The following is a 23,876-nucleotide window of genomic DNA, read 5'->3' as shown; positions in this document are numbered from 1 at the left end:
GATTGCTAATTGATGTGCGCACCCAGTGTGGGCCTAAATTATAGAAAAAAGGCAGCTGGATATAAGCCTGGGTGCAAGGCTGTAAGCAGTGTTCCTTCTCAGTTTTCCTTCAGTTCCTGCCTCCAGGTTCCTGCCTAGAGCCCCTGCCCAGGTATTTCCACATGAGGGACTGTAACCCAGAAGCCAGACAAACTCTTTCCTTCTCAAGTGAGTTTTCGTGATGGTGTCTATCACAGCAACAGAAAGCAAAGAACAGAAAGTGTCATCCATGTTACCAGCTGACAGACATTACATCTAATTGCTGAACAGAGAGCTCTCAATGACTCAGTTGTCTCCTTGCTCGCCTGGATGAAGTTTGACTCCTTTGTGTTACTGGCTTGAGGTTTATTGTTAAAGTGGCCTCTGTAGAATGCAAGTTGCTTTTGCTGTGTGTTAATAATAATGAGAAATGCTTCCTAGCAAGGCCTGGGAGTTATTTCTGCCCTGATCTAAACTACATCCAGATGTGGACTAGACCTCTTCCCTGGGGTGTGTGAGAAACATATGAAGCACATCAAGTTCTAACACAGGGTCTAGATTATGGATGCTGTGGTGAGACTGAGCAGGGAGGAAACGTGGAAAAATTATAGTTGAATTTTCAAGGAAAAGGAGAGGGGAGAAATAAAACTTATTTATTCTATAGAAACAGTTATTCAAAGGAATGAACAGAAATTGTACTTTATGCCAGAGAAGGCATTAAGGAAATGGTTGGTTCTGGGAGCAGAACTGAAATGAGATAATGAGAAACAGAAATTTTGTTATTTTTGTTGCGCGTTGTATTTTTACTGACAGATCTTAGCCAAAGGATAGATTTCCTTATAAAATATACCAGCCTAAAACAAAGAACAAAGCTTGTATAAGAACATTGGTTTGACTCTTGGGAGTATCACCGCTGTAATTTCTAACAGAAAGCCTTCCCTGCTGATTATCCCTGGAAGACAAGCTGATCACTAGGAAAGACCTTGCCTGTGTACTCTCCTGGGTCACTGGTCAGCGTTTTAACAGGCATTCAGATCACCCGAGTTTTGCTACATTTATAGTCCTGATTCATTGCTATGTAGCACTAGATTCACACACACACCCTCCTTGGATATATAATTATCTGTTTTTTATTGAAAAAATATTTTTATACAATATATTCTGATTATGGTTCCCCTCCCCAGCTCCTCCCAGATCCTCCCCACTTCCCCACCCACCCAAATCCACACCTTTTTTTTCTCTCTCCTTAGAATACAGTCACCTAAAACAATTATTATAAGATAAAATAGGAACAAACAAACTAGGATAGCACAAAACAAACAGAAAAAAAAAAAGAAAAAAAGAGAGCCAAAGGAAAAACACAAGAAACACAGACAGAATCTGAGACACATTCATACCCATGGAAAAACCATAAAAACAAAATCAGAAACTACAATATATATGCAAAGGATCTGTAAGCAGAGGGGAAGAAATGCCCGGCACAGCATGTAGAGTCCAGAGTCTTTATTTCAAGTGAGTCTTCAGGTGAGACTAAGGCTGCTGGACCACACACTAGGCCTCAGGAGAATGCTTCCAGAGGAAGTCTGTGGCTTTACCTTCTGAGATGAGAGAGGACTTGCCTCTCTCTTTTCTCAGGAGCAAAATAAAGCAATGTTGGCATATTTCATATTGGCAATAACAATAAGTGTAAAAAGATTGAGCCTGAATTATACTGTTTATCTTATAGGTAGTACTATTTTGCATCTGCTTATCTCAAAGTTCCAAAGATGGTCTGTTTTTTTGTAAGAGTTTTGTATTTCTAATATTTTGAGGACATATGCAAAAAAGTTAAATTAGTTTCAGTATATAAAGAAAGAAATTGATTTACTTTTTTCTTACTCTAGTATCCAATTATTGAAGCAACAGTTTCAGTACTGAACTGCTTTGGCCCATGGGGGCCAGAAGAGGAGTTTGGTCCCTCTGAACCTGAAATCAGGATAATCTCAAATTTATTCTATCTGTTCACTCCGTTACTTTTCGTTTGTTTGTTTCCAAACTAGAACCTTCCAGTTGGAGAGCTCTCCAAACTGTCACAAGGATTTTGTGGAAATCCGCGAGGGAAATGCCACAGGCCGATTAGTGGGACGATACTGTGGAAACTCCCTCCCTGGCAATTACTCATCCATCAAGGGTCATATTCTGTGGATCAGATTTGTCTCTGATGGCTCAGGCAGTGGCATGGGCTTCCAGGCCAGGTTCAGTCACAGTAAGTCTGTTTGCTTCCCCAATGGCTTCCAGAATGTATCCTACACACTAGAAATGTTGACAAAAGTTTCAGTGATGTATTAACTAAGAATAATCCTACACTCTACATTTCTTTCTCAGATTGCAGAATAATGTATCAGAAAAACTCAATTATTTGTGGATAGCTCACTAACAGATAAGGAAATTGTGCTTGAGGCTCTGAGTCTTCTCTTTGGGCTCCAATTTCCACCTGCTATTAATGTTTATGATATTATGCAAATGAGTCTTTTACTTTCGTACAGGCAGATAAAGTTCTGTCAAACATGTTTCATTTGGTCTTCTAAGTACGATCTTCAAATTAAGACCTTTAGAATTATTTTTGGACTGGCTTAAGCATTCAGATAAAATGTGGGCTCTTCTTCCAGTGATACAATATTAATTATTTTTATTCTTTAACTCAAGTTTTTTCCATGATTGGCTGTTCTTTGTGTTGATTCTCATGTAGAATTTTCAAAGGGAAGGAAAAATTCCCTTCTTTCATAAAACAAAACAAAATTGGTAAAATACAGTTAAGGTGTGAGGTAGCACTCCCACTCCCCAGTCCCCGGTGTCTGGGAAATCCTTTTCTCATGGGAAGTTGTCTCTTCCTTTCATACCCTACAGCCTTCCAAGGAGATGGAATTCCATTCAAGAGCCATCCTTCTCCAGGACCCAATAGCCCAGAAAACCAAAAGGGAAGCAGTATTTCTTTCAGTGGTCAGAAAAGAAATCCCAGTCAATTAAAAGCCCATCCTTTCCAACAATCTAGCCTTTGTTTTTGTTTTTTGTTTTTTTTTTCTCCTTTAATTAAAGAGCAATTCTAAATAGGTCTGATTTACAACTCTGTTTTCCCTTCTAGTATTTGGCAATGATAATATTGTGGGAACTCATGGGAAAATCGCATCTCCCTTATGGCCTGGAAATTACCCTCCTAACTCCAATTACAGATGGACAGTAAATGTAAATGCATCTCAAATTATCCATGGTAGAATCTTGGAGATAGACATGGAAACAGCAGTAAGCTGCCGTTATGACAAATTAAAGGTGAGTTTCTTTGTGAGGGAGATGCTTATATATTTTGATGGATACTACTGGCGAAAATAAGTCCAAGTTCATACCTATTCAAGTAAATAAAAGACATGTGAAAGTCCTGTCATGTCATAACTGCTGCTTCACCGTCATCTATACAAAGTAATTCTTGTATTATGTTTGTTATTTTCTATTCTATATAAAGTGATTGACTTTTGTCTAAGCATGCCTATTTGCTCTAGTTATGTGTTTATTCTATCTTCTATCCTGTTATCCTGTTTGTTCTTTTATTTGTTTGTCCTGATTGGTTGTTTTTCTTGAAGCAAGGTGGGAATCTAAGAAAAGTCTTTACTGTAGATAGAAGCCACAGTTACATTCCAAATGGACCTAGGCTAAACTAAACAGCAATAATAATATTTCCCAGAAGTAGATGTAAACAGCACATCTACTTCTATCCCGGGGAAGGGGGCATAGTGTGTACTCAGAGGCAGCAGACTTCCAAGAGAGACAGAGTTGTCTGTTCTCATGGTACAGCCTTAAAACCTGAAACGGTGATATAAAAATAAGAAAATACAAATGGAGATGCTCTGATGGCTTTTATTATCCATGCATTGACTACTCTGTAAATTCCAGAAAACACTAACACATCCCTGAAGGCCACAATCCAATCACTCTTCTTGAAAGTTCAGTGCTCAAAGTAGAACCCAATGACTGATGACACAATGCCCAATAGGTGTGGAAATAATTGTGATGCAATTTGAAGGAAATAAGTTTAATAGAGGATTTTATCATTATTATAATTAAGTTGTTTGCAATTATTTGGAAACTATCATAAGAAAGTCTCTAGTATTTTCAGGCAGATGGAACAGATTTACTAAGTATTTTGAATGTGGGGAGCCCCATGAGCTGTGGTTCTTTCTTTGTTATTAGCTCTTTTCTCTCTTAGAGTATGAACCTCTTTACAATAGGTTGTACTTTCTCATCTACATATATGACTGTAAGTCACTAAAAACGCTATATACCACAAACATGTTTATTAAGATAATTCTGCAATGAAGCTATATGGAACACCTTAAATTATTTGTAATAATACATTTAACATGACTTTCTGTTTTAAAATAAAGTATTTTCTTGATATTCTTTCTAGTCTGATTAAATTATAAAATATAAACCATCCTTTAAATGTCTCTTTTAAATAAGAAAAATATAGATAGTTGCCTAGTTATGATGTCTTATTGTGGTGTTTTTTTTTATTGTTTTTACATGCAGATCTATGATGGGCTTGATATTCATTCCCGCCTGATTGGCACTTACTGCAGTACCCCCTTGGAATCTTTTAGTTCCAGTAGAAACTCCTTGACATTCCAGTTTTCTTCTGACACTACCGTTTCCGGGAAGGGATTCCTTCTGGAGTGGTTTGTGGTAGATGTTTCTGGTGGCACTGTTGCTACGATTGCTCCAGGTGTGTTTGGTAATGTATTGGGGTCTTTCTAAGACGTGTGTGTGTGCGTGTGGTGTGCGTGTGCGTGTGCGTGTGTGTGTGTGTGTGTGTGTGTGTGTGTGTGTGTGTACTGGTGCCCTTACAGGTCAGAAGACAGGTCAAGTTTCTTGGAGATGAAATTACAGGTGGTTGAGAACTGCCTGACCTGGATATTGGGAACACAGCTCAGGTCTTCTGGAAGAGCAGGAAGTGCTTTTAACTGTGTCTTATCTCTCAGCCCCAGAGAGCAGCCACTCTGAAGCGCTTACAGGACAAGGGCTTAAAGATGCAGTTTTCTTTCTCCAGGGGCTTGTGGAGGATACATGGTGACAGGAGACACTCCTCTCCTTTTGTTCTCCCCGGGCTGGCCTGGGCAGTACCATAATCATGCTGACTGTACATGGATCATCTACGCTCCTGATTCGACTGTGGAACTCAACATCCTCTCCATGGACATTGAACCTCAGCTAATGTGTGCCTATGACAGGCTGATCATAAGAGATGGTAAGGAACAATGTTGAGATCACTGTTTAAACTCTTACACACAGTCACATTCAGTTGTATTTATGTCTGTGTACTAGCTCCAGATATTTTGTATGGAATTTCATAGATACTATAACCAATAAAACCATCAAATAAAAGAAATAGCTACAATGTCTAGAGAATGTAGGCAGAGTACTATATTACCTATCACAAAGTCCGGGATAGCACATTCCTCAGAGAAAGCAAAAGCCTTTGGAGGGGAGACAGAGTCTGGATTTCCATGCTGTGCTAAATTTTTATTGATATAATGAAAATAGATATTGACATTTCTACTTATGGCTTTAAGATCCAAATGAAAAACCAAGAAGTATCTAAGATAGGCTATGTATCCATTTCCTCTGAATCTGTAGGTAGAATAGATAGAAATGAGAATGTTGTGATGTTGCTATACAATGATGAAGGGGCATGAACTTTGATACTATACAATACACATACAATTGCCCTTCACACTTGGCATCAACTAAGCACAAAAGGATAATAGGGAGGCAACATCATCCATACCAGTGCTTCTCAGTGGCTCCCAGAATACCAGTGTCAGCATCACCTGGAAATGCAGATTGTCAATAAAAGCAAAGATGTTTGACTGTAATATTCAAGAAATTGCTTTCTTATACTCCCATCCCTACAAAACCTCCCAGTGAGAAACATTGCTTGGTGGAGATGCATATCTCAATCTGTAGAGACTGAGCACTAAGAAATGATCAATCATGCTCTCATAGACCTTTTGTCCTGTGAACAATTGGCATTCAGCACATGTCCAGAATACCTCTTCTTTTCTGACATCAAGGCATTCAGTAAATACTAAATTTTATTGTTATAGTGTAATTCAATGGATGCATCCTGGCACACACAATTCTGAGTGTTCACAATACAGTTAGAACCTTTTAGAAATCTTCAGGAGGGAAACCGCATCCACGGAGAGTAGCTTTCTAGTTCTTTGAAAATCATCAGCTACTCAGTTGCTTGTCTTGGAAGCCTGAATTCTAAGGCGTACTGTCTTTCTTTTGAATGACCTATACAAGCCTATTTTATCATCTATGAAAGAGATGAATGCTGCTTCTGAGGGCTTCTCCCCCAATGGCTTTTTATGATTCTCTGAAAAGGCAATAAATGTAAAATTCTAACAAAAGACCAAGGATTTTGTAGATACAGAATCCTTTAAGCTTCACTTTACTTAAGTAGACATTGCTGACATGTTCTATCCATTTTCTTGCTTATAGGGTGAGTTGAAAGAGCGCAGAAATTGTGCTTTGTGCCAAAACAACAAAAGCATTTGGATCAGTAGGCTAACAAATGCACATGAGTCCGTTTTGTTCACGCCCATGAATAGATGGCTCATAGCTTCCTCCTTCTTCACCTGCTTCCTTACTTCTTCACAAAAGCACGTGTCAAATACCTCTGTCAGTTGTTGGGTATTTTGAGTAGTTTGTCCACTTGCATTGTGTTAAAATTATGTGGAATTACAATGTACTTCCTTATTATTTTACTTATTTGGATTTTTGCCCCACCAATTATTTTGCTTCTGAATAGTAGGCATGTTTGACATTCTGAAGCAAATATATGAAGTTCATTGACCATAAAACAGTGACACAGACATCATGTGCAATTGATCAGTCCTCATAAATTCTTGCCACATGGCACAGGAAGGGTCCTGCAGCAATCTTGGGGAAAAAGTCAGTCAATCTCTCAGCTAGGATTCCTTTTCATTGTTTAAAACAAAATCACTCTCTTAAGACAACACGCATAAAATTTTATATACTAAACATTCTGCCAAATAGATTTCATAGAACTATCCTGAGTATAGAAAACATTTTTTGAAAGAAAGGAAAGTAAGAAAGGAATAAATGGAGGGAGGGAAAGAATGAGACAAGAGAGGGAGGGGAATATTACATTGGAAGTCTGTGACTTTGGACAGGGATAAAGTGTTGATAGGGTGCTTGCCTAGCATTCAAGAAGCCCTTGGTTCAGTTCCCAGGGCCACATGCACTTGTAATCCCAGCACTCAGGAAGTGGAGGTAAGTGGATCAAAAGTTCCAGGTCATCTTCTGCTATTTTGTGAGTTCAAGGTAAGCCTGGAATACTCAGGAACCTGTCTAAAAACCAAAAATAAATCAATCAGAAATTCCTTTTTGTAGTTTCACTAGACATATCATCTTGTAGAAGAAGTTTGGAGTATTTAGAGTTAATATGCCAGGGTTAGAGTCATTGTTGACTTCTTGCCCTTACATATGGTAACCAAACTCGTGTCCCTTCTAAGACTCCTTTTCTGGTTATGATAATAATACCTACCCAACTGCTTTTGTGAAGAAAAATTAGAAACCATATGTAGTAACTAATACAATAAATGTCAGGTTTTTATAATCTTATAATTATAATTTTATAATCTTAGTACCTATTTCCACATCTTTAAGACAGTAAGGCCTAGGAAATCATCAAACTATATTCTAGACCTGATGTTTATGACTCTCAGGCTTATAGAAATGGGTTTTTTTGGGGGGGGAGTCTAAAACTGAAATGTTTAGCATTTGGAAGTTTATCAAAATGCTCCAGAATTAGGTTTGGAGACTAGAAAGATGAGTGAAAAATACCATTTTATAGTTCTTAAGTTATGTAACAACTAATGAATGAATTAAACAAGTAACCATGTAGGGATAAGCATTGTTTCACCAAACTGTCTGGGGTGGCACTTAGAAAATAAATAAAAATTAATAGACAGAGCCTAGTGTCATTGAGAAGTAAAACATGTATTGTCATAAATGAAACAAAATTTGGCCGCTTTGATAATTACAGAAAAAGTCAACAAAAGTTCTGTTCCAAGATTCTTCAACAAGTCCATATTTATAACTGCCAGTGTATTGATAATCACATAGAAAGTAGAAACTGACTTGTCAGTATTTTAAAAAATACATATATATGTATATTTATATACTTATATATAAACATCATACATATTTATAATATGTATGCTGCTGGTTGTGTAAAAGAGCACATTTCCTCATGTCTCAATTTTTCTTATATTTTATAAGTTTAAAATCTGCCTTTATTATTTTCCCAGCCAAGGACTCTGAGTCTGCTATAATCCCCTTTATCCCATTCAGCTTTCGGCTGAGACAGCTGACGGTTGGTTTGATGGAAACTTACACCCAAAGGAAGCAAAAGGAAAGGGGGGCATACAAAGGTCTGACTTCCTTTTGGGTTTCTTCCTGGGGACCACACTTGCTGGAATCATCTCTTCTCATCCTCCATATAACCATGGTCCTTTTATCAGAAAGCAAAACAAAATTTTAAAAATACCAAAAAAAAAAAAATCATCTCTGGGCTGGGGAAATAGTCACATAAAGCTTCCGTGCCCCCCAGTGAAAGATCTGTGAATGTGAGTCCAGGTCTAGGCTGAGGAACCAGTCTTTCTCTCTCCTTGGATATTTGATCTTCAGCCATCACAGTAGCTGAGATCAGAGCCTCCAACTCCCATTCACATAAACATGACCCTTATCCCTTTCCAGCCTCAGCTCCTCTCTTTCTGACTTTAGTGCCAGGAAGGACCAGCAGCCAGGAAGACAATGAGACTTGCCCCAAAGGTCTTTATTGAAAAGGGTTAAGGAAAGGGCAGGCAGACCATGGCAAGCTGGAGCCAGAATGATGTAGCTGGCTGTCCCTCTTATTGAGAACACTAGTATCTCCTAGGAGCCTGGGTGTTCTGAGACAAATATGTGAGTAGTTTTGGCTGGGCTGCAAATGATGGTGGAGTGGATTCTTGTGACTGTATTTTTCACAGTGACATTTTCCTTCTTTGCTCACAGGAGACAATAACTTAGCCCAGCAACTGGCTGTTCTGTGTGGTAGAGATATTCCCGGGCCCATCCGGTCAACTGGAGAGTACATGTACATCCGTTTCATCTCGGACTCCAGCGTCACTACAGCTGGCTTCAATGCCTCCCTTCACAAGAGTAATGTGGCCAAACATTTGCTGCTTAATTTCCTTCCGCCCCTCTCTCTCCCTTTCCCCTTTCCTTCTTTGCCCCTTTCCTCTCCTCTTAATCACCTTTCTTCTCTCTTCTCCCAATTCTCTCTGTCCTCTTCTCTTTTTCCTATATTTCTCCCTTCTCCGCTCCTCTCCCTCCCTTCCTCTTTCCCTTTTTATCCTCTCTCTCCTTTCCCCTCTCCTTCCCTCTCTTTCCTCCCCTCCCCTTCCATGCCCTCCCCTCCCCTTCCCTCTCTTCTCTTGGCTTCATTTTCCCATGCTAAGAACAAATTATAAATCAAAAGTCACAGGTACCAAGCACAAAACAGGAGCATCTCTTGCCCTCAGGTGTCTGAGTGGCACCTCTCACTTCTGTAAGAGGTATGCTGGTGGAAGACACAAGAGAAAGATCTTTAAAATAGTTTTTACTCTAGCTAAGGGTTGGAACTGGGAGACAATACATATCATAGCCCATCTAAAAAACTATAGACACATTCTGTCTCTAGTTTAAGAAGTAACCAATAAACATGATACAGGAGACACCTTTATGAAGGTTTTGGTTGAAGTCATCCACTTGAGTGTGGAAGAGCCTGTAGCTCTTGAAACAGGGTCTTGATTAGTCAAAGGATGTCTGTAGAATATGAAATGCTCTATTGTATCATATCATTGAGATTTCTCAGAACCTGACAGCATGTGAAATCTAATAATAACTTTGAAGCTAAGATAGATTAACATTAAAGAAATTGTCTATGGAATATTGAAGGATAGTCACATATGAAAAAATTAATTTTAAATGGAATCATAACCTAATATTAAAAATAATCTAGTAGTTCCTTCCCTGTTTATATGTAGCTCTTATAAGAATGGTGCAATCGAAGGAAAATGATGTACCCTCCACTCGATGGAAGCAGGCTGTGCAGGGGATAGAGAGTGAGCTTTGGAATTAGAGCTTGAACAGTTGGGAAGTGTCTTCATTTACTTGATGACAGGCTGTCTAGCACTTGACAATGACAACTTAAGGTCTGCCTTACCTCTCTTCCTCAACTCCCAATGTCCAATAGAGAGATAGCACATCTCATTAGATAGATACACAAGCAGATAGATAAATGATGGATGGATAGATAGATGATAGCTTAATGTTAGATAGATAGATGATAGAGATAGATAGATAGATAGATAGATAGATAGATAGATAGATAATAGACAGATAAATAGATCAGTAGGTAGATGGATGTATGGATGGAAGGATGGACAGGCAGGCAGGCAGGCAGAGAGGCAGACAGATAGATATGTGGATGATAGATATACAGGTGATTTCCAAAGCCTTTCTGTTCCAGAATAAGTCTGCTCTGCTTCATGCATAATCTCACCAAGCTACTTTCTGAAATGCTCATGCTACCTCATCTATCCTGAGTCCTAGGGACACACCTCTTACCACATCAAGTCTTTATACTCTTTTCTGGATTACAGTGTTTGTCTGTCTTCCCTAAGCTCATCCAGTTTAATTCCTTATTCCACCCAGGTCCCTGCTCAGATATTACCTTTCCAACTTCCCTAGCAACAGACTACATTTCCCCCTCACCCCACCATTTGTCTTTCCTGGACTTACTATTATTTCGCATAGTATACATTTGTTTTTAACATGTCTTCCACCTCTGGGAAGCCAATTTCTGTGAAAGTAAAACTGGTCTTTTCTCCATGACTCACATCTAAACCACAACACTGTGAGTATCCAGCAGTGTATGCCCACTTAGCCTCTAATCATTTCTTATACTTTGATCCCAATTAGGTTCAAATTTCTCACATGTTACTTGCATTTTAAAAAATTCACAATTGTGGGTCAAAGGTGTGGGGAGAAAAGTATAAAAATCTCATTGTCAATAGCATTTAAATAACTTACCTTTCTTTTTCTTCTTGGGAAGGCTGTGGTGGATATTTGCATGCAGACAGAGGAATTATCACATCCCCCAAGTACCCAGACTCCTACCTTCCCAATCTCAACTGCTCCTGGCATGTTCTGGTCCAGAGTGGTCTTCCCATCGCTGTCCATTTTGAGCAGCCTTTCCAGATTCAAAATAAAGACTCTTCGTGCAGCCAGGGGGATTACTTGGTGGTAGGTCATGCTTGTTACTCTTTGTAGTTAACTGCCTTTGCAGACTTAATTTAAAATTCTTAGTATGCAAATTGATAGGACTTTTAACACTGTTTTGCAATATAAAGGATGTTACACAATTTTAATCCCTTCCTAGCTAAGAAATGGACCAGATATCCATTCTCCACCCTTGGGACCCTCTGGAAGAAATGGTCGTTTCTGTGGAATTTATACTCCATCAACTCTGTTCACCTCAGACAATGAAATGTTTGTTCAATTCATTTCTGATAATAGTAACGGTGGGCAAGGATTTAAGATCAGATATGAGGCCAAGAGTTTAGGTAAGTAATTCCTCTGGGAATTATATCTATATTTTTCCTGAGATTCATTGATTTTTGATGAGATGGATTTTAGGGGGAAAATGCCAAATTTTCTGAGGTGAAAGTCATAGTATTAATAAGAACAGGTATCTATGATCAATCTTGGTCTTAGACCATGCTTCATACACTAACTATTCAGCATGATGCTTTTTAAGGAGAGTATAGTATATTTATAGTATACTATATTATATATAGTATATTATTTCTACTTTACAGGTAAGTAAAATGAGGCTTTGAGTTTTCCAAGTTATTGGTTTTATTTTTTTTTTTCAATTATTGACAAAGTGAATTCTCCATGTGTAGAAAATGAACTGATCTTAACGGCCCCTGGACTTCTTTCCATGATGGAGTGCCTAAGTTAAACTTAGTTACAGTAGCATGGTAAAGGCTATGATTGCTTTTCCTCATCATCATTGTGTTCTTCCTTTGCAGTGAACACTGAGCTATGATTCTATTATTATTCATTTAGTTATTATTCCTGTATTATTGCATTACAGCAGCCATCTTTATATAACCATCCTTACTTAATTTTGTTTAATTATTTAATTTTATTGTGATTATTTGATTTTTATGACATTTACTTTTTAAATAGCATTTAATTAAATACCGGTGGAGAGTAAACAGCAGAACTAAATCTTTACTTGTCTCCCCAAATTCAATATCATGAATGATTATATGACCTTAATCTCAGATTCTCAAATATGCTTCAAAAGATACATTGATCTTAATGGAACCATGGTTTTTGTTGTTATTGTTGCCATTGCTGATACTGCTGTTGTTTGAAATATGGTCTCTTGTAGCCCAAGGTGGCCAGAAATTTGATCAGTAGCTGAAGACCTTGAATCCCTGATCCTCTTGCCTTGACATCCCAAATACTGGAATTATAAAGTATATGCCACCATGCACAACAGGAACCTTTTGTTTTTTTTTTTTACACATTATCTCAGATGTGAGAGGGTTCAGAATGTTAGCATCATTTCTTTATTTGGGAAAAGAAAAGGAAATAAAAATCTCTATTAATCATTCCCCGACCCCAAGTATTTAATAACTTGTTCAAGGCCTAAGAAAACAGTGTGTTCAGTCACTTCCTAGTGCACTAAGCTCTGGCACGCAGGGATCTGTTATCAGCTCCGAGGGCAGCTGCACTGCTGTTCAAGGTTGGCATTTTCTCTTACATCTCTGTCTTCATGTTGGGATTCACAGTGAGTTTGAACAGGCTGATTTGACGTCCCTGCAGGACTCACTTTCCTACTTTGTTAATGCTGGATTAATCTTACCTCTGTGACAGTTCAGATATACTGTGTATTTTCTTCTTAGTTCCTTTCTAGGCCCACTGGTGATCTATACTAGTGATCATTATCATCTCCCTGCCTTTCCTCACACTCATGACTGTACTTAATATTAAGATCAAACAAAGATCTTTTTTGTTTTAAAAGCTATTTTGGGGCAGCCCCAAGCAATATGGTCATGCTTTGCTTGTCTCCAACTACTTACTAAGCCAGACTTCTCCCTGGCTCTCTTCCCATCGTGTCTACCTCATACCATTTCCCATGTCTTAAATTATGTTTTGTGCGAACAGCTCTTGGCATCACTTGCTGAGCTTTACACTGTCTTTGCCCCAAAGACTTCTCTTTGCTGTAGTTGATTGAGATCTCTGTGGCCCTATGCTAAATGTCTTTTATTCTCACCTGATTAATTGGCTTGTTAATTAGTTAGCTAAACATTTATAAAGAGCTTTACACTGCACACACTATCAAGTTCCATCAAGAGGCTCCATGCAACGAGGGAGACAGACAAGCAGAGGCAGTTATTATACAACATAGTAAGTTCCAGATGGAGAAATGCTCCAGGATCTGTAACCACAGGGAGAAGCACCTATCCAACTGATGGGACCAGAGAAGAAAGGCATGAACAGAGATTTGTGCTTTAGCAAAGGACAATGTAACATGAGACATCTCAGCACCAGAAGACAATTCACAGTTCTGCAAGAATTTACTATGTTGTTGAATAGGGTCAAAAGGAGGTGAATATGGTGATGAACCACACACTTGTCACGATGTCAGGGCCATTAGTACTAGTATTCCCAGATGCTTATGGGGAGTCACTGAAAGGTTTAAATTCAAATTACCATGGCTTGACCAGAACAGAAACATCAACATAACTGCATGATTGGAAGAATGAAATAAGAACCCAGATAAAAAAATTATTCAGGGAAAACTGTTGTGTCCTGAGCTAAGCTAGTGTCAGTAAGAAGGTAGAAAAGAGGCCATGTCAAAAGATGTTATAAGTCAGGAATTCGTGGATTTTCATTCAGGTCTCTTGAAGGTGGAAGTGGAGATAAGGGATGAAGGAGCATGGATAACAGCTAGGTGCACACAAGGTGCCAGACTGACTCATGTTCATCCTAAAATCCTGAATTATATCCCCAAAGATGTCTGGTAGGCTGTTGGAAAATGGAGATGAGAAGATTGGTCTAGCCTGGACTGACAAAGTGAGGGTTGTGGTTTAAACCATGTGGATATGGGGCAACCAAGGAATTCTTTTGAATGAAAAGCTGGAAAATCCTGCAGAACAATTCCTGGGGCTCTCCGGCACTGTCTGAAAGCCCTGGCAGGAGACACAAGACAGTCTGAGAAAAAAAAAAAAGTCTGACAGAAGGAGAAGAGTTTGATGTCTGAGAAGTTGAGAGACACAGATGGAAAGAAGGACGATGTAGGCAACCATGTAGGTGCTCAGTTCTCAGGAGGCAGAGGCAGGAAAATGGTTACAAATTTAAGGTCAGTCTGGTCACGTAGTGAATTCCAGGCCATCCAGAGTTGCATAAAAAGACTGTCTCCAAAGCAAGCCAATACTAAACATGTGAGGTTCATGTGTGGAGTCAGAGGATGATCCAGAGCGATGGTTCTCAATCTTCCTGATGCTGGGACCCTTTACTACAGTTCCACATGCTGTATGTCACCCTCAACTATGAAATTATTTTCATTGCTACTTTATAACTGTAATTTTGCTATACTATGAATTTTAATGTAAGTATCCGTGTTTTCCGATGGTCTTAGGTGACCCCTGTGAAAGAGTCATTTGGTCCCAAAAGGGTCTCAACCCACAAGTTAAGAACTGCTGATCTAGAGTAATAGTCCTCAAAATACTCCTTGTTTTGGGGGCAGGATCTCTTTTGGTTTGCCACTGCCCTGTGTACTCCAACTGGCCAAGCATCTAGAGATGCTCCTGGCTCTGCTTCTTGTTTCACTAGAGGAATTCTGGGATTACAGATGCATGCTACCCCCGCTATACTTCAGGCTTTTACAAAGGTTCTAAGAATCTGAATTTCATAAGCTTTGAATAGCAAACACTTTTACCTAGTGAGTTTTTCTCCCCAGCCCTGCTTAGCTTCTTGTTTTGTTTTTGTTTTTAACATATTGAGATCACAGGTCTGCAGTGAGTGAAAGCTCACTGACCTGAGCTTCTAATGGGAAGTTATGACTTCTTGCATACTTCCTCACTCATCTGAGTGATGGGTATGTATTTATTGATGCAGAAGCACAGCTTTCATATAAAAGGGAATAAAGGAAATTTTTTTTTTCTGGATTCAAGTATGAATGACCATGATCTTGGAAAACAGAATCAGGTTATTCTCAAATGCTAGGTTCCAACATAGTAATGATTTCAGGAAACTTTTGTAGTAACAGAACAAAAGAGAGTCTAAGATCAAAGCACATTGGTGGAAACAACGGCCAGGTGGCTTATAACAAAGAAAGGAAATTTCTATTGGCCTCAAGGGCTAATGATGACATTCTTAGCCTTTGGGTTGATGAAGCCGGGAATCTACCAGTATGTTTTAAAAGGATTTACCTAATAGCCATGAAAATGCATGTTAGATCAAACACAGGTGGACAATAAGTGACTGTTAAGGAGGCTAAAGACAGCCCAAGATGGTTTGGCTCCAGACTACAACGGTCCAGCTCTACAATCCTGGAAGTTCTAACCAGTCAGTCAGCCTTGTAGAACAGTTTATGTGTTCATGTGAGTCTGCATACACTTTGCATAAAAATTTTGTTAGCTTTAGTGAAAAATGAAAATTTCAATTAGAATACATAATTTGGATATGGGCGTTGTGATATGTGTCTATAATCCCAGCTCATGGGAGGTGGATGGAAAAGGTTCAACGATTCAAGGCAACCTCAGTGACATAGACAGATGGACCTTAGCCAAGACGATCTCAAACAGCAAACAAGTGGGCTAGAGAGACTGGTCAGTGGGTTAAGAGTACTAGCTGTGCTAGCTGCTTTTCCAGAGGACCAAGGTTCAAGTCCCAGCACCCATCTCACCGCTGTCTGTAACTCCATTTCCAGGGGATCCGATGAGGGCACCAGGCATGCATGTGGTATACAGACATACATGTACGCAAAACACCCATATAAATAAGGTAAAAAGTAAAATAGAATTTAAAAGCAAGCAAACAACACCCCCACACATACACACATTTCAAAACAAAACACCTGACCTAATGAAAAGAGCAAACTAGATAATCTGACAGAATAAAAAGGGGCATACATGGTAGCTCATTTTACAGGAAAGACAGAATTTATTTACTTAAAAAGAACATGAAGGTAATTCTGATGAAATGAAGTTTAGAGAAAAATAAAGACAAATTGACTGTACACAGCAATTGTGGTATCTGATTATGTTCCCACCCACCAGACTATAGATTGATTTAACTGTTTCTTGACAGCCTGTGGGGGCATTATCTACATCCATGGTGCCGATTCTGATGGATACGTGACCTCTCCCAACTACCCTGCTAATTATCCTCAGCATGCTGAATGCATTTGGATCTTAGAGGCTCCTCCTGGGAAAAGTATACAGCTCCAATTTGAAGATCAATTCAATATTGAAGAAACACCCAAGTAAGTCACCTACATTTTAGGTTCCTCCAACCCAAAGTTAATATTTTTTTTTCAGCTGTCATGTCTCAAGACAACTTATTTCTTCTTTGCTCAGCAGTACCCACTGCCCAGAAATAAAATGTAGAGACAACGAGATAAGTAAATGTCTAAAGCCCCAAATCCTTGCCTGGCAGCTACTCCCACCTTGACCCTCAACACATTTCCAAGAGATTTGAGGGTGACTGTTTGAGATTGATGTCATCTGTTCTTCCTCCCACAGGAAAAATACAATCTCTGTTAGACAGGTATTTTTTTTCTCCAGCCTCATATTGAGTGTCGCAGATAATAAATATCTGCTTAACAAATAAGACTGTGTGTGGCACGGCACTAGAGGCTACCAGTGCCACACACAACACTGAAGTTAGCACTCCGAAACTTCTCAGTCTTATTTGCATCAGGAATCTTGCAGGATCACAACTCAGAGAGCAAGTATGACTATGCTGAAATCCAAGGAAAACTATATAGTCTGTGAAAACAAGGCAAAACGACAAGCTGACACACAGATATATAGTTTCTTTTCCATTTATCTGAAATATTCCTATTTTGCATGAATGAATGCACGTCACAACAGAGCTACTGATCACCACTTTTTTTTTTTTTGGCACTGAATGTGATTTGTGTTTACCGAAACTAGCATAGGCTCTCTAGTTCGATTTTATTAGGAAACGTTAGCAAAAGCTTGTCTTCTTTTATAGACATAGTACAGCTGTGTAGCCATAGTAGTCTTAGTCATGAGGCTTGCAAGAGAGGTTGATCTCTCTCTTGTGAAGTATATTCAAGTATCATGTCTGACAGATTCTACTTTAATGGAATCCATGGTCCATCTAAAATGACTTTTATGTTTGTAAGACAAATACAGAATATGTAAAGAACTATCTTCCAGTGTAACAAGCTGTCTCCTTCAGGAACTCATGGAAGGTTGTATCATCATTGGAAAAAATATGGCATTTTAGAATGCCATGAAGCCTAAAGAGACTCAGTCATGTGGTCTTTTAATACAAACATGATGATTAAATATTGTCCTTGAAGAAAGAAGTCTTGACTAACAAAATAAGTCAAAGTAACTGTTTTTTTTTTATTTGTCAATTTCTTTCTTCTAGCTGTCTTTCAAGCTACCTTGAATTGCGCGACGGAGCCGACTCAAGTGCTCCAGTGCTTTCCAAATTGTGTGGGCACACTTTGCCTGGTAGCTGGATGTCCTCAAGAGAACTTATGTACTTGAAATTTCAGTCTGGTAGTGGTTCCAGCTACATGGGATTCAAGGCCAAGTATTCTATAGGTAATGCTTTATTTTCAAGCAGGACAGCAGTGACACAGGGAAACACTGAGCCTTAACCACACCATGCCTCTCATCTGCCTAATTTTAAGACTTGGAAGAAGAAGATTTGCATAAACTCACAACATCATCACCAGTTTTAAGTTATTTTATATTAGGCTAAAATGTAATTTTTATTAAAACTTTAGTGTTTTATATTTTCCTAACTTGTGTATAAAAAGTATTTTCAACTGAAATAAGTATAATATACTTGCAAAAAATAAAATTCCTGCCGCATGGTGGTGGCGCACGCCTTTAATCCCAGCACTCAGGAGGCAGAGCCAGGTGAGTTCAAGGCCATCCTGGTCTACAGAGCAAGATCCAGGACAGGCACCAAAACTGCACAGAAAAACCCTGTCTCGAAAAACAAAACAAAACAACAAATTCCTTAGTGATCCAACAACTGCACTCGGACAGTGACTTGGAACACCAAGCATCCATAGAATGGTCCAGCTTTTCCCTTCTGAATCTCTAATGCTAAGCCAGTCACTCAATGAAAAGCACATTGTTCCCCTGGAGTTTGATTTTGTTACTCAAAAAGTGAGCCATAAACACACATATTGAAGATGCACTCCAAGTGATATAATACCACATACCACATATCACATACAATTTAGTGTCTCATGGGTCTGAACTCTCAAAAAAACTATGTGCAGTGTGTACTTATAGTTAACCTAGAGAGGTAGACACCAGCAGTCACCAGTCAACTGCTCCTTCCAAAAGAGTGCAGACAGTGTTTGGCATCAGCGGCAGAGGGTACCAGGCGGGCCTTATTACCCTACCAGTTGCTTCCTGGATGATATTTACGTATGAGTAATAGCTCTTACATGCTTTCCCAAGAGAGTGGATGTGACACCCCACAGTCACCTTCCACTTCTCTCATTGAGCAGGCATGAGGTGTCTTTCTATCCATTCACAGTAGATTTCAAAGAATTAGGAAAGCTTTAAGCAAAACTTTTCAGATTTTTACAACTTCTGTTAATATTCACTTGGCTCCTAAAAGTTTTAAATGATATTGGTTTAATCATAAAAATAATCTATAATAGAATATCCTTCGTGTGTGTGTTTTTTTCAGCCCCATGTGGAGGAACAGTCTCAGGGGAAAATGGAGTCATCGAGAGCATTGGATACCCGACCCTTCCCTATCCAAACAATGCCTTTTGTCAGTGGCATCTCCGGGGCCTCCCAGGACACTATCTCACCATTCGTTTTGAAGATTTTAATCTTCAGAGTTCCCCTGGTTGTGCAAAAGACTTTGTGGAGATCTGGGAAAACCACACCTCTGGTCAGTGAAATCCTGCTTTCTTTGAGGGTGTTTACTTCTTAATCAATTAATTTAACCCCTGAAGCATCTTGGCTTCTGAGAAAGGCAAAGGTGTGTCTGATGTCATCAGAGAAATGCAGATTCATGGGCTCTGGGCAAGACTGGTAGTTCTTTTCCTTGATTCTAACAGATTACAATGGATGCTCAGTATTGCTATAGCCATTCTGTAGTCATCTTAGAGAGCACAATGAAAGAGCCTTGTGTTGGGACGGCATCCTCATCCTGTGGAGACCCCAGTGTACTACCTGTGGTTATTGGAGAAGTCTCCTGATGCATAAGGAGAGGGAGAGACATATCACATAACAGTATAAGAGGCACTTGGATCATTTCTTCAGCCATCTGAGCATGCCTTCCTCATCAGACTGAGATAGACTTACCCTAATTGGCTCCAGTCTTTATACATCTGCATATATTTAAATATATTGACTTTTATTCATGATTTTCATAACAATGGTTGCCATTTCTTCATGAACAAAATATTGTCTCTTAAGATCTTCTTTGTCCATGTAGAACAACTTAAGTAAGCATTGACAGAAAAAGGATCACCTGGGCATGGACATAATTAATTATTTGACTCTTGCAGGAAATATTTTGGGCAGATATTGTGGAAACTCCATTCCTAGCCGTGTTGACACTTCCAGCAATGTTGCTTTGGTCAGGTTTGTCACAGATGGCTCTGTCACTGCCTCAGGATTTCGGCTGCAGTTTACATCTAGCATAGAAGGTGAGTTCAATGACGTATTAGAAAAGGCACTAATCTCCTACAGAGAATAGACGCTGCACTGGACACTGATATCATAAGAATTTGAAAATGAATATGTGATTTTGTCTTTTTGACTCTTACGAGAAGTTGAAGCGTGCTAATAGACAGTCACCAATTAATGAAAACTTATAGCTGGAGTAAATGCCACAAAGGAAAGTAACTTGTATCATGAGAGATGCAGAGCAGAGATGTGGCTTCTCTGTGAAAACCATCCTGAGAAACTGGTGCATTGTAATGTCCTACAGCTATCAAGAACTCAGGTTCCTAAATGCCCCCAGCAAACTCGGGTGAAATAAAGGTCCTGTAGAAAAACAGAATAACGACTTTAGCTTTCCTGAGTTTGTTATATTTATTGGTCTTTCGTAATCCTGGGCTCTGATAATAATTTAAATGCTGCCAGTGGACTGTTTTCCATGTAAGAAAACATTCAGTATTGACAGAGACAAGAACTGAATACAGATGTAAATACAAGATGTCATGAAGTGAATACAGATGAGCATTCTCATACATGTGGAAAAAAATATTGCCAGTAATTTTGTTCAGATAGGTCATTAAGAACTAATTTTAAAAGTGTTCCTTGTGAAAAGAGATATTTTGATTCATTGTTTTCCTCTCTTTCAGTGTGTGGTGGGAATTTACACGACCCTACTGGAACATTTACTTCTCCCAACTACCCAAACCCAAATTCTCATGCCTGGATCTGTGAGTGGACAATCACTGTACCAGAAAGCAGGAGAATCATCCTAACCTTTACCAACTTGAGGCTGAGCAACCATCCATCCTGCGACAATGAGCACCTCATAGTAAGTGTCCTCCGCAGGCTGGCCACTAGGTTCCATTGTGTGTGGAATGCATTCACCGGAAGTGATAATATGAAAACTCAAACAAGCCATCTCCACCTACGCAACTACTTTTCAGACAAATTCTGAGTAGTTTAGATAGAGCAAAGTCACCACAAACTGCTTTCAGAGACTATTTTCTGTCACCTCATGCACAAAGGTTACATGGTGGATGAATTTTCAGGGCAAACCATCATTACATACGACAAAAGAGAACAAGCAGATCACAGCTAAGTACGAAGGCAAATTTCATCGGTCTCAGCACAAGTACCAGCGAGACTTAAGCAGATGAATGGTCCTACATAACCTCATTCTCTGCCAGAGGCATTGAGAGACCCTGGGTAGAAAGCCCGCCCTGTCGAAACTTCAAATGTGAGAGGCATGCCCTCAGCATTGTTAGCTTCCCTCAGCTGAAAAAAGCAAATGAGACCCAAGAGTATGAATAACAAATATGTTGTTGACTGGGAAGTGTGTGTTGACTGTGTGTGACATACATATTTATATGCATACATATATGTACTTATTGATATAGCAATGCATAGACTAATAGACTACCAAATGGAATTAGCGTTAGTCTATTTCTCTACCCATCCTGCTCCCTTCTTCAGCCTTTTTGTTTTGTTTTGTTTTGTTTTTTCAAGATAGGATTTTGTTGAGTAATCCTGGCTGTCCTGGGATTTGCTCTGTAGACTAGACTAGCCTCAAAGTCAGAGATCCACCAAGGAGTCTTGGTGACATTGGCTTTTGAATGTATTAGCTGTTTCCCACAGTGAATTTCCTGTGTGCTATTGTAGCTTTCCCAATTGATTCTCTTTCTAAGAGTTTCTAACAATGTGATCGATCATTTATTGGGCACAACTTCCCCTATACAGTTGGGTTATTTGGAGAACATGTATGAAAAAAGTCACACAGCCAATACCTGTTTCCCACAACCAGGTCTTTGTTATTTTCTCCAATATAAACTTAGAGGTCTGCCTTCTTGCAATTATCTTCATTGGCAGGCATTTGGTCAGTGTGAAGTGTCCAGGCAAAAGTATCTCATTTGAGACATTCTCAGATACCCACAGACATAGAATTACAACATGTCTGAATTTGTTGATTCACAGTCTTTAGAGAGATAGGGAACAAGAGTGCCCTGGGCTCACCCTGCCTACAGAGATAGGCAGGTGTTACCCCAAGCTAACCTCACACTAGCAAATTCTTAACTCCTTTTCCTTTCACCTTGGTTTACTAATCAGCATATTAGTAATCTAACCACATTTAGGAATGCAGTATTACACGCAGATTCCCTTTTCCCTTCTTAGATTTCCCTAATTGATTTAAGGTCTTCTCCCTCTCATTTGAGCCTGCTCCTTTTAAGAGTTCACTGAGGCTTTTACACATCACCCCTCTTTGAGCCATAAAGAAAGCCTGACAGTCACTACCTAGTGTAAACTCTTATCTGCTTTTATGACCCTGAGAGAATTCAAGCCTCGTGACCTTGCTTGGGCCAGAGAATTGCTGACTGTATGTGTATAAAGACTGGAAACCTCAGAGACTAGGGGGGAGAACTAAGAACAAAGAGAGAACAGCAGAGTAATGTATGGGCAAAAAAGAAGCCGTAGATTTAGGGGAAATTAACTTAAAACAATAAAGTGAATGGACTGAAAGAGCAGATTCAATTGATATAGATCAGAATCCTAGCCATTTGTACACTTCTTTTCTGGGCTCTAGGAAAAACCTCCGCGGGGCAGGTACCCGGGGTTGGGGTTGGGGGTGGGATGGGCTTTTGATAAACAGGCTCCAATATCAGGCTTTAATGGGTGATTATGGCCTCTGTCTAGATTGTTCCTCCCAAGATGCTGTCAGGTTATCTTTTCGCTTGTTTGGATCTCTGCTCTAGTGGCTAACGCACACCACCACACTAAGACTCAGGAAGCAAGCCCCACCCTCCCCGGGCTCCCCTGTGCTGTTTCATAGCACTTCACGTCAGCTCTCTGAGGGCCAGGACTCAGTTTCCTCCAGTGAATCCCCAGGGGCCGATACATGCCATGGAGATAAAGGTTTGATGAATGAATTACAGAAATAACATTGTTGGCTTAAGAAAATGAAGAAGCATTTTTGTTTTCTGTTTAGCCTTTTGCTGCTGATTAGTAAATTCCAAGATCAAGCCTCCCGTGACATCCCCTCATCACTCCCTATGACCCCAAAATTGCTGCATTTAACCTTCAGATTATTGTCTCAGTTCCAATATCTAAAAAATGATTTTCCCAGATACTAGGTATGGAACCAGTGTGTTCTCCTTATGTTTGACAGGCAGGAAATGCTGCGTTATGTTTTTGTTTTCCCTTTTCTTTCTCTCTCACTCCTCTTACTTTTTCATTCTTTTTTTTTTTTTTTTGTTAGTTAGTTAGTTAGTTAGTTAGTTAGTTAGTTAGTTTGTTTGAGACAGGGTGTCAAGTAGCCCAGGCTAGCTTAGAACTCAGTATGTAGCAGGGAATGGCCTTGAACTTCTGATCCTCCAGCTTCACTTCCAGACTGCTATAATTTCTGGTATGCACCACACATCTTGTTTATGGGGTGCTGGAGACTGAACCCAGGACTTGTGCATGCTAAGTAACTGAATTACATCCCTACATTAAGATTGTTAATTTTTAAATTAAATTATATTTATATCTCTACTGTGCATGTGTATTTATGGATGTGAACATGCTACAGCACTCGTGTGAAGGTTAGGTTTGGTGGCAGACACCTTTATACGCAGCCATTTTGTGACTCCAAGGTGTTAGGTGTTAGTTATAAAGAAACACCTATTACTTATTGCATGGATATGTAGACAAACACAAGGAGAAAAAAAGATTAAACGTTCCCAGTGTACCATATTTTTATGTATTGTATGTCTTTTTGGCTCCTGCATAATTTTAAGTAGTTTTAACTAAGCAATATAA

At 39.3% G+C, this 23,876-nt stretch overlaps 1 protein-coding gene across 1 annotated transcript in view; it reads left to right on the top strand.

Moving 5' to 3' along the window:
- Cubn (cubilin) overlaps nt 1–23,876 on the top strand; it is a 225,265-nt gene that overhangs the window by 139,807 nt on the left and 61,582 nt on the right. Inside the window, 12 exon segments of the mRNA XM_028870517.2 lie at nt 2,058–2,263; nt 3,140–3,324; nt 4,579–4,771; nt 5,096–5,293; nt 9,133–9,279; nt 11,216–11,406; nt 11,543–11,726; nt 16,495–16,669; nt 17,809–17,987; nt 19,099–19,308; nt 19,931–20,071; nt 20,732–20,913. Coding sequence (XP_028726350.1) covers nt 2,058–2,263; nt 3,140–3,324; nt 4,579–4,771; nt 5,096–5,293; nt 9,133–9,279; nt 11,216–11,406; nt 11,543–11,726; nt 16,495–16,669; nt 17,809–17,987; nt 19,099–19,308; nt 19,931–20,071; nt 20,732–20,913 — 2,191 coding nt within the window.

Source organism: Peromyscus leucopus, chromosome 5 (assembly GCF_004664715.2).
Source record: "Peromyscus leucopus breed LL Stock chromosome 5, UCI_PerLeu_2.1, whole genome shotgun sequence".
NCBI lineage: Eukaryota > Metazoa > Chordata > Mammalia > Rodentia > Cricetidae > Peromyscus > Peromyscus leucopus.
This window is presented reverse-complemented; position numbering and strand designations above follow the sequence as displayed.